This window comes from Salminus brasiliensis, chromosome 6, assembly GCF_030463535.1.
Source record: "Salminus brasiliensis chromosome 6, fSalBra1.hap2, whole genome shotgun sequence".
Classification (NCBI taxonomy): domain Eukaryota; kingdom Metazoa; phylum Chordata; class Actinopteri; order Characiformes; family Bryconidae; genus Salminus; species Salminus brasiliensis.
Genome location: NC_132883.1, coordinates 38,620,791 through 38,632,955, shown reverse-complemented (window position 1 = coordinate 38,632,955; position 12,165 = coordinate 38,620,791). Strand labels below are relative to the sequence as shown.

The following is a 12,165-nucleotide window of genomic DNA, read 5'->3' as shown; positions in this document are numbered from 1 at the left end:
TTGACTGACATGGCTTATGGCAAAAGGCCACAAGTGCCTGACCACATTGGACTACTCCGTTTTTAACAATTCGAGCTCTTTCGGTTGCTCTATAACGTTTACAATAGTGCAAGAGGGTTTTGAACTGTCTGTGTGTGTTACGGGCAGTGGATGAGCTCCAGGCCTCTCTAATTCAGGGAAGAGCTGTTTGGCTTTAATCTCCCAGTATGCCTGGGACTTCTAAAACAGGTCTGTACCATCTGGCCCTGATGTTCATTTGACCTGCGTTACCCACCAACACAAGCATGAGCTGGCTTTTTTGTTTTATCTCTCTCCCTTTCTGCAAAATTAATCAGTGTATTTTGATCTTTTCATTGTAGTAAAATGACACCAATACACACAGGACTGTGTTTCAGTGTGTTATTGCTTGATTAATGTTTTAGCCTGTTAATAGGCTAATAGGCAGTGGTGAACTAATGACTAATAGAGCTAGGACTTTCACCAACCTCAGTAAATGCACACCAAATGAACAAGAATATAAATATATAATAATAATTATATATATATATATATATATATATATATATATATATATATATATCCTTTTAAATTCAAAAACGCAAATTTCAGAAATCAAATGTCTCGGCTGATGGCTTGCATCTGGGAGTGAGAAATCATGTGCATTTATTATTATTATTATCATTTGCTAAACTGTCCCTTTAAACATATACATTTAAAACATAAAGTAAAATATATTTCGTTATATAAAATATATTTAGTAATATACATATAAAGTAATATACATCATAATATAATATAATATAATAACTATAGCTATTCAATTAGTTGAATAGGGTTCTGTAAAGCTACTAAATACAATGTATTTGTTGGTGGAGCATTAATAGGTCATATGCTATTCAAGCATTTTGTGACTTAAACTGTGACTTGCAGTTTAGATTACAGACATTTAGCCCCGCCCATTCAGCTTACAGCAGTTTAGACCTGCCCATTATGTCTACTACATTTTTGGCCCTACCCATTCGTCTTAGAGTAGCTTAGACTTACCTGTTAAGCCTGCAACATTTTTGCCCTGCCTATTCAGCATACAGCAGTTTAGCTCCACCCATTCAGCTTACAGCAGTTTAGACGTGGCCGTTCAGCCTACAACATTTTTAGCCCTACTCATTTATCTTCCAGTAGCTTATATCCACCTGTTAAGTCTATAACATTTTAGCCTACCCCCCCCCAACCTTCCCCAGCTTCCCTTCCCCTGTCAACCGAGAAATCTGCTAAAATCCTGCGTCACTGTAGCGCCTCCCTGCTCCGCTCTTCTAATGCTGTCAGTAGGCTGCTCATTAAAACGCTTGTCTAGTAAGAAATCTGCTTAACTGCTTAATATCACTGACATTTTCAAACATGACATCACGTTGACATCATCAGCATGAGCCACGCTGCATGGCGAGGCTCCAGGGTCGTCCTCACCCCTGATCATGACTAACTTTATCCACCATTCATGTCAATTGACTCATTTCTCACTTTTGCATAAAATGTCACGACTTGTTCTCAGAGAGAGCGACCGGCAAACAGATCCCATTACCGAGCACAATCCGCTCCCGTCCTGTAACACAGACACTGACAGACGTGCTAAATGAAGACAAATGTGACGAAAGGTGTTCAGGGCAAATCCACAGCAGAGCTGCACAATATTATATTACTTGTTAATTATTTTTATTATAATTATTATAATTATGATGCTGAAGCGATTATGCAAATTAGACTGGGTTATGCAGTCCTACAATGAGTCTTTAAGTGTGTCGCATTGATTATTCCACATTGAGTTTTTACTATTCTGCAGGATGTGTTACAGTCGCAATGTGTTGCAATATCATTGCGACCTACTATTTGGTCCACATCATGCAGCACACCTCCCCCCCCCTGCAGTGCTGGAAAAGGAGGGACATGGCTTTGCGACATTTTGATTGATAGGTACTAGGATGTATGCAGTGGAAAACTGTGACTGTTACAGCTAGGCCTTCCCCTATGGGATTCTAGTAGCATGTTAGCACTAAGCTACAAGTGACAATTACATGGAGGACATCTCCTCTGTAACAAATGTCTGTAGCTTTCACAGCATTACTACTGTATAATAAACACATGTATACTGTAGAACCTGGATACAGATACAGATGTTACTGTAGATCTGTGAAGCATCATGGTCAAAATTCTAAATAAGGCAGTAAACATATTTTATCCTGTAAATCACAATATGGATTTGTTTTCAGCTGTTTGAACAATAATCCATCTTTGCTAATTGTACTTTTTCCATTATTTCCAGCTCAGATTCTATTTTCTATTGCATCCTTATATCCTCCATAACTGTTTATAAACACAGAAAGCTGCAGTAAGGTAAATCACATGTGGCTGAAAGGTACACAGAGAAGGCATCCAGGCACCCAGGCTTTTTCAGATAAACAGACAAATGCTAGTGGTCTGTTACCTCAGCCTGCAAACGTTACTAGCCAGGGCTTGACCAGCTTGTATCTTTTAGCTGGTAATCAGTCAGTGTCTGAAGATGTGGTAATCTGATACTAAGCACTGAAAGTTTTATTTCTTTTAGTTTACACAAGTAGAGAGTAAAAAAAAAACTTTAGAGAGACACACCTTCCTTAGCTAGTACGCCAGTGTGCATAGCATTACCAAACTAAACAATCTGTATGTGAAATGTTGATAGATTTTGTTTAGTTGATGACATCATCAGTTTAGTGTAGATAATATTAATCGATAATCGTTTGTGTATGTGTGCGTGTGCGTGTGCGTGCCCATGGGTATAGCTAGCAATGTTTGTTGGTGCACTAGATAGCATCTAGATAGCACTAGCTAGCTCCATTTTTTGAAACTCATACATGTTTTTCTCTTGCTAGAATTTATTTATAGTACCATTGCATTTAAAAAAAAAAAAATTTAAATTATAATTTATTACATTTGCTATACACAGTGTGCTTTTTTACAGTGTGAAGCTTGTAAAATAAGTTATATTCCATGGTCTATTTAAAGCTTGTAACAGACTAGTAAATAAAGAATTTACCTTGAATGTACCTGTTTTACAGTGACTTAGTAACGAGAACTGACACAAAGCTGTTTTACATTTCTAACATCTGACTGAACTTTTTTCTTTACAATATCGATCCTACTCACACTGTAAAAAAGAATTCTGAGTTTACTCGAGTTTACTTAGTTTAGTCAAAAGTTCTCCTAACACATTTTAGCTCGGTATCTTTGTTTGGCCGACAGTACATTTTGAGTTAAGCCTTAAAACACGAGTGAATGAGCTGCACTGATAAAATATTTAGTCTGTGCTCTTCCTCTTAGTTTCTTTAATATTTGTTCCCATCTGCAGAGTAGAACGTGTCCTATCAAACGATGGGGAGACCTTTCTATTCTGACCATGGAGGGCTGTGGTGTTGATGGAAATCGATTGTATGATCTCCTTCCTCGTTACAAGCAGGCATGTTCTGACAATCGCTCTGTAATCAGTTCATTTATCAATTTAAGTTCAAAGGCCTACCTTTGATGTTTTACAGTAGATAGCTAATAGATGGATGGATGGAGAGATGGATGTGTAGATAGATAGATGGGTAGATGTAGATGGATTGGTAGATAGCTAATAGATGGATGGATGGATGGATGGATGTGTGGATAGATAGATGGGTATATGTAGATGGATTGGTAGATAGCTAATGGATGGATAGATGGATGTGTGGATAGATAGATAGGTAGATGTAGATGGATTGGTAGATAGCTAATAGATGGATGGATGGATGGATAGATGGATGTGTGGATAGATCGATGGGTAGATGTAGATGGATTGGTAGATAGCTAATAGGTGGATGGATGGATGGATGGATGGATGGATAGATAGATGGATGTGTGGATAGATAGATGGATGTGTGGATAGATAGATGAGTAGATGTAGATGGATTGGTAGATAGCTAATAGGTGGATGGATGGATGGATGGATGGATAGATGAGTGGATAGATAGATGGGAATTTAAGATAGATAGATGTTAGATGTTGCTGATAGATGTTTCTGCTGTAATGTTTCTTAAGCTCTAATCATGAAGAAGTGCAGACTCATTACTGTGTCAGGGCCATTAGCCTCATGCTAATAAAAAAAGAAAAAGGTAGAGGGTATCTCCCTCTGCACCTGTGTGGCTTTGCAGTGTCCCAAATAAGAAGAAGCTCTTCTCTTACTTGCCTTTTTTCCATCTGTCCACAGGTCAACACTAGTTTCTTATTTTGCTGACACAATCCAGATCACACTATCAGAGGCTGGCAGGCAAGTGTGAATATTTGTGTGAGAGTATGTGTGTGTGTGTGTGTAATAACAGAAAAGTAATTATGGTGAAGTACACACAGTGAAATCAGATGCCAGCCACAGTAGGCCGAGACACACAAACACAAACTCAATCACCCAGAAACATCTCACAACATCCAATACTAGCTAAGGAACAATTCTCAGAGCACACACACACACACACACTCTAACCACAACCATGATGGATCATTCTAATTAACACTGATATCCATCAACTACTCCACGGCTTCTTGTTATCATGCTATCGTGTTGGCTAACGCTTGCTGGCTTTATCTCTGAGTCTTCCCCTCTTACTGATAGCTATCTGACCCACTATCTGATGGCCAAGGTCACTGTAAATTTAGCCAACAAACACATTCTCAATTTGTCAATTACACACACACACACCTACACACATAGAGAAAATCACAAACACAGTTTCTGATTACCTTCTTGGCATGGCCAGTGGACCACTAAGGCAATAATATATCAGAATCTCATCCCCCCTCTTGTTTGAGGGCATGTTATGGATGTGTGTGTGTATGTGTGTGTGTGTGTGTAACACTGCCTGCACAGCTAGTATTTCAATGTTTTTGTGCTGCGGCTGGTGCTGTCATAAAGTGTAATTAAACCAGCCCACACCTCATATTGCACCATCCATAACGGATTCGTTTATTTCTAGCAATATGCCTGGAGGTCATACATTATAGTGATTTTACCACAGTTAGGAGACCGGTAGGAGGCAGAACACAGAATTAAACCCAACAGGCACGTCTTTGCACAGATGCCCATTTGACGTTTTAGACGTTGCACTCTAACATTGGACAGACATTGTAGTTGGAAATGAAAATCAGGTTAATGTCATAAACCAAGGTTAGCTTGACATTAACCTCCAACATTAGACAAATGTTGAATTTTGCTTGAAAATCAATGTCAGATATCTGTCAAAACCAACGTTGGCTTGACAACAATTTCTAACATGTTAAATTTTGCTTGGAAATCAAAGTTGCGTATCTGTCAATGTTTGGTTAACAACAACAACCAGTGTTGGTTAAATTTTGAAATGTAGCACTTCCTGAGAACATGGTCATTCCCACAATGTTCATCAGTAACACTGTTGAGTATGTGGTTCACTGTCAGACTCAGGCTACATGAACCAGGCTCATGACTGCGACTTCGTCTGATGGCACCAGCTGGGGAAGGGATGTTGAAAGCAGAGCGTGGGTAAGGGAAAGCACAGGAAGCAAGCGGGTATTGCTGCTAGGCTAAAAGCTAACCCTAGTCTAGCAACATTCAAGATGAGGCCATTAAGCTAACTGTGCTAACTGCACAGCCCTGGCAGTAATAATATATTATATATGTTTTAGTTACAGTGCTAAGAACAGGGTTATGACTATGCTAACAGTGTGGCTAGACATGTTGATGTCTCACAGTAAACCACCTCGCAGTAAACCACCCTATCAAAGCAGAACTCATGAAGTTACTCATGAGCCCACCATAAAAGTTAACAGCAGCTTTTTTCATTGTAAAAAAACCAAGCCCAAACCAAAGTTACATACCTTCTATGTAGACATCAGAGAGCAAATCTATAAGCACTAAATAAATGCATTCATGTGTATTGACCATTCTAAGGCAGCTTAGCTCAGCCAATCAGATTTCATAACCAGAACTGAAAATTTTGTGCTGCAGTATTTGGAATTCCCAATTGTCTTCCTCAAATCAAGCTGAACTAATGGCATGATTGCTGTTTTACGACCCTTAACAATGCTCTGCCCTGCTCAGCCCTTAAGCTGAACAAAATGGGATTGTGCAGGAGGTGAAACCTGTTCTTTTCTTCAGGTCATTATCTATCAGTATTACTGGTGTATTAGCACTCTCATGCCACAGGGGGAAACAGCTAGAAGGTCACTGCACTGCTTCTGAAGTCAATCAACACCTCTTTTTCTCCATCCAATAACCTCTCCTAATCTAACCTGGTCTCTCGTCTACACACAAATGCCAAGAGGTGCTAATGCAATCAGAAACATCTCACAACATCCCATGCTAGCAGGACAACAGCCGACGGCCAAAGGGAATCTGGCAAAGACAAGATCTGGCAGGCTTGAGTGTCAGACTGTTTGAAGTATGTGCTGATATGCGTGCTCCCTCACCATAGTCGGCTCAAACTCAGTCTGTGTAACATTTTACGTTCCTGAAACATGCCCAGATTTGCTGATTCATTGGAAACTCAGATCCATCACACTGCTCTACACAGATCTCCTCAGAGGCCTCAGGCTCTCTGTAGACAGAGCTTGTTCAGGTGTTTGTTACCCAACCCAATGAAAAAAAGAAACAAGGGCTGATGCTGTGCTTACTCGATGGCTGATGGGTTGAGTTCAAAGAAAGCATCTCCAAAGAATTGTCTGACAAAGGCAAAGATGCTGTCAAAAACAGTTAACTGATGATTCATCAGGAAACCAAAAAAAAAAAAAAAAAAAAAACAGGTTCTAAAAGTCAAATGTAAAAAATGAAAAAGAAGACAAGAAAAAAGCAAATATTTGGGCCTGTTAGCTTGTTAGGCACACCAAAGTTGGAGGCTATTTACAGGACTGGCAACAGGCCTTGATGAGCTGACCAGCATCAAACTATATTTGTATAAGTGTGTTCCTTTAGCCTCCAAGTGTATAGAGCCTTAATCCTTGCCTTATACAAAAAAGGTATAGAACTAAAAAAAAGCTAGTGCTATATTGAATCTACAGAAGGTTTAAGAAGACCCTGAAGACCCCCTTAACCAAGTAAGGGACCTGAGTTGTACTGATGAGATACTTGAAAAATAAATTGGAGGTTCTTCAGTTTGAAATTGTGGAAGAACCTCCTAAGGTGCCTTAAGTAACCTTTATTTAAGAAAGGTCCAGATTTCTTAAAGCACATTAAGAAGTCCCTCCACAGTTTCATATTAAAGTTAAATTATGTTTCTGAGAGATCTTGTCTTTTTAACCATGAGCTTTTTCTTTTCTTCTGATCAAGATGAATTAGAATTTTGGGAATTGTTTGACTCCATTTCAATACTTTTTTAAACATGTCTTCACCAACCTCCGTCTCACCCCTTGGAACTTACCTGTGTTACATCACTGGCCAGTGGGAAGATGGGAAATATAGGAGCAGATTTTTTTCACTATGGACTCACATAAAGCTAGTCTCAGTGTGCTAATCAGCTAGCCATGCAAACCTGAGATGCCTGAGAGGTCTGGTGGAATCACAGCACCAAAGACTTGCTTCAGGTCATTCAAATGACCTTTCCATTCGGGTGAATCTAACAAGCTGTTGATGATCTAACAGACTGGATTTTTTTTTTTCATTTTTCTTTTTCAGTTTGCACTTGTGAATGGTTATGCTTAGCTAGAATTATTGCACTAATAATACATTTGGACTATTTATATTTAAAGCTCTGTTGGCGAGCTTCTATAATTGTAACATTTTGCTAATAGCTTGTAATCAAGTAATATTTCATATTGGACTCTACAGGTAGGCTAGGTGTATTGCTTATTTCTTTTTTTTATTACTTATTATAGATTAAGATAAAATGATAGCAAAAGACAAAAAATGCTGAAAGATGAGCCCTTATGGAATCCACAAAAAACCTTGACTACTCGACCCAAATGTATTATTTAAAATTAGAAATCTGTAAAAAAGAGCAGAAAATGTTAACCATTATGATCAGCTATGATAACAAAGGCTTGATGTAATTTGACATGAATTACTTTACAGTTATAACTCAAAACAAGCAGAAAAAATGCAGATGTAAATGGAGATATCTGTGTTTGTATATATATTATTATTATATATATTATTTATATTATATTTGTTGTATAATTTATATATACTATTTGTATATAGCTGATCTGTGGGTTAAGATCAAAAAGATCATGCTCCAATGTTGACGTAGGATGATTTTCTGACAGACAATGAAAGAGACAAGGGAAAGACTGTTTTGGGACTGCTTCAGTGAACAAATCACCATGCACAGAGGCTGAACGGGCAACAGCACTGCAGCAATGTCCCACACCACCCCCTACAAGGAAGAGAGAGACAGGGAGAAACAGAGAGAGAATACCATCCAGTAGCCAGTCAGCACTGTAAGGAGAAAAAGCCACTTTGAAATGAAGGTAAAGCTAAAATGCTGCAGTCAAGACCACATCCAAACAGCATAGTCATGCAGTGCTCATGTACTGGCCGGGCCACTCTATTTCAGGACCACAGACAGTGCCAGCAATTCACACATCTCAACCTATACAGGTTTCAGCACCACGAACAGTGCTAGTTAAATAACTAACACCACTACCTGTTCTCACTAATGCTCTTACAGGCTGTTACTGCAGCAAGGAGGAAACAAACCTCCTGTTAGCACCCTTGATTTCAGGGTGAAATGGGGTGACATGTAGCATGCCCCCTTAAAAGGGTTCTCCAAGGGTTAAAGCAATTGTTCTTGTTTTTGTTTTTTTTGCTTTTACAAATGGTTCTATATTGCACCAAAAGGGACCCGCTACCAATGATGTTGCGTCAGAGGCATTTCAAAAAAGTGCTTTGGCTGGTTAGTGGAGGAAGCACATGATGGCTTTCACACTCTCAGTGCTGATGAAAATTGCTTATAGACATAACATTTTAAACATAACTTTAGTTAGTTGGGCTTGTAACACTATTTTTAGATTGGTGAAGTTCCAAATACCATGCACAGCGTCACCCGGTGCCGCTGTCATTGCAGATAGCTGCTCTGAATTCAGCACCATGGACAGCATCTCAGACTCACCGCTATGAAGACATTGTACAGTCAAATATGATGCTTATGATGATTTGTTTTCTTGGGTAAAAGATAAATAAGGTTGATTTACATGTATCAAATCAACATGCTTACAGAAAAAACCCCTGCATACCCAAAGTGATGTTTTTCAGGGGGAAAGGATAAATAACTTGTCATTATGGGTGCATATATATTTAGTTGGGCCAGAAACACCATTTTTGGATTTGGCAGTAAGTCTACATGCAGGCATCGGCATAAGCACACACACCACACTCTCTCGCTCTCTCTTTCTCTCTCACACACACACACATCAAAATAATTTGTTGCAGTGCCTCATGTGTGTGAATCCCTGGATACATCAAAAAGCTTTTAAATCTGATCCCAAAAAATGGCATAGCACAAAGATACATCATCCTAAACCTCTCGTCCTCCTTCCTCTCTCTCACTCTCTCTTTCTGCATTTAGTGCATGCGATCTCTCTGACCTCATCTTTTTCATGTTCTTTCATCATTCTCTTCACACAAATCCTCTCTGTCTTCCCTCTACATTCTGTCTTCTAATTGTCTAATTGTCCACCTTTTGTCCTCCATCTCTCTCTCTCTCTCTTTCTCTCTCTCTCTGTCTCTGCTGCCTCTTTCCACATACACACTCATCTCATCATCCCTTGCTCAGAGCTGAAAAGGTTCCTGCTCTGGCTCTCCACTGCAGAGAGTTCATAAGAATGCATGTGCTGAGGGAAAGGCTCGCTCTTCTTCTCTCTCTCGCTGTTTCTCATTGTCTCTCTTGCATTCTCGCATTTTTCCTATTTCTCTAGCTCTCTCTCTGGGTTTAAAGATGTACCTGTGGAGGAGACCTAGGTGAAGACTCACTGTCAAAAACATGTGCTATTATGTGTGTGTGTGTGTTTGTATAAGAGAGATAGTGAGAGAGAGAGATAGCAAGAGAAAGATAGAAAAGAGAGAGACTCTCAAGGACTTCATACACGACACGCGCTGGAAATCCTGCAGCAGCCAGGCATCCTCCAACGCTCTCAAATACTGCAGCACAGGCTCACCACGGCAACACACTCACACACACACGCACAAGAGCTGGATTAACCCTTTATACTACAAAAAATATATATATCAGCAGTGAGGGCATTCCCTCTCATAACTCCCCTACATATTAGACATCTTAGGGAATTAAAGGAACTGTGCAGGTTTATTCTAGTCTCTATTTGCTGCAGCTGTAGCAGACAGTCAATCACCACAGACACACCTGCTTATAATAGAAGCCAATAGGCAGATGCTTCAGCCAGCTTTACTCTGCTCACAGGGAAAACAATGTAAACTGACTGTCAGTGGTGAGTGAATGGGCGCTACAGATGCAGCAGAAAAACACTATGACCGTTTGTTTCAACCTGTGGGCTGGTAGCCTATCGTGGTGCTGCTAAGGGGTCCCTTGCTGTCACTTTGTTTTTTTGTTTTAATAGACAGACATTTACCCAAACCTTATCCTAATGACATCACAAATATTATTGTTATGATTTCTTGCCAAAACTGCAAGAGAGAGAGAGAGAGAGAGAGAGAGAGAGAGAGAGAGGTACAGAGAGAGAGATGAGCAGACAGGGGCAGGTTGATGATTTGCCCCCTGGGAGGTGACCATGCCTGACCAGGACTTACACACACACACACACACACACACACACACACACACACACACACATACAGTACATTGCTGCCTGTCCTTCCTCAGTCAGAGACAGAAAGCATTATAATTCTCCTCACAGCAACCTTGCAGCACAGGCCTGTGCCAACACACACACACACACACACACACACACACACATACACACACATTTCACTTATACCTGTATCTGGTATTCTGGGTTCTATACACACACACACACACACACACACACACACACGCAATATGTACACTAGTAAAAGTCCATGGTCATATGGATCTTTTTCTCTCTCTGTCCTGAATACACACACACTTGCACCATCACCAGTTATCAGTGCAGAATACACACCTCCAGTCATTATGCACTGCCAGTCAAACACTACAGCCCACTTGAGCACTGTCCAGCTGTTTGAGGAACCTTATCCACATCACATGCACACACACACTGAAGCAGTGGTCACTCACCCTGGCTGTTGGTGCCCCCCTCGCCCTCCTCACAGTCGGTTATATTGTTGAGCATGTCAGCCTTCTTCCACTGTAGCGCTGCTGCTGCTGCTCCAACCAGCCGCCGAGCGAGAGCAAATCACACACACACACGCGCGCACACACACAGAGCGGAGGAGGAGGGAAGAAGGAGGAGGGAAAGCATGCAGTGCTTTCTCTCTTTTTTTTTCTCTCTCTCTGTATCTCTATATCTCTCTCTCCCCCCTAAAGAAAAAGAGCAGCACTGCTCTGCCCGAGCAGCCTTCTTGTCATTTGCTGCTTTGCGTGTTGCTCGATCTCTCTCTCTCTCTCTCTTCCTCGCTCTCTCTCCAGGAGGAGGGGTGTGTATGTGTGTGTGTGTGTGTGTGTGTGTGTGTGTGTGTGTGTGTGTGTGTGTGTGTGAGTACGAGACGCTGCAGGGGAGTAGATGATGGAATGTCTAAGAGCATGGCGTTCTCCCTCTCTCGAACACATTCCCCTCTCTCTCTCTTGCTGTCTGCTATTAAGGCTGTGTAAGTCACTGTGTAAATACAGTGTGTAGTCAGGAGGAATTCCTGTGATTGTGATTCTCTCCCTCTCTCAGTACATACTATTGCTCTCTCTTCTCTGAAGATGCAGGGCTAAAAAGCAGAAGGTAGTACCGCTGACTCTAACCCTCATTACTGTTCGTCTCACCTATTGATGTGGACTCTGGCACAGTATGATATTTTGGAAAGACTGCAGGTGTTATGCAGTTTTACAGTTCTGAGACTTATCTAAGGTGGTTTGCCTGTTAGTTTTGGTTTGGTTTAGACATTGCCAATTCGTTTTAACAACTAATGAAATGAACCTCAACTCAGACTCACATCCCAGAGACCTGAGATTTCACCCAGACACACCACGCAGAATCAAAACGTGACTTGGATTC

General features: G+C 40.6%; 1 protein-coding gene across 3 annotated transcripts in view; it reads right to left on the bottom strand.

Moving 5' to 3' along the window:
- Positions 1-11,601, bottom strand: part of slc12a5b (solute carrier family 12 member 5b) — an 84,152-nt gene extending 72,551 nt beyond the window's left edge. Inside the window, exon 1 of one of the 3 annotated variants that reach the window (XM_072682322.1) lies at positions 11,241-11,601. In XM_072682322.1, the coding sequence (XP_072538423.1) occupies positions 11,241-11,295 (55 nt within the window). In that variant the 5' untranslated portion in view covers positions 11,296-11,601. The remainder of the gene's footprint in view (positions 1-11,240) is intronic. The other 2 variants (XM_072682323.1, XM_072682324.1) reach the window with 2 other exon arrangements.
- Positions 11,602-12,165: the final 564 nt, after the last annotated feature.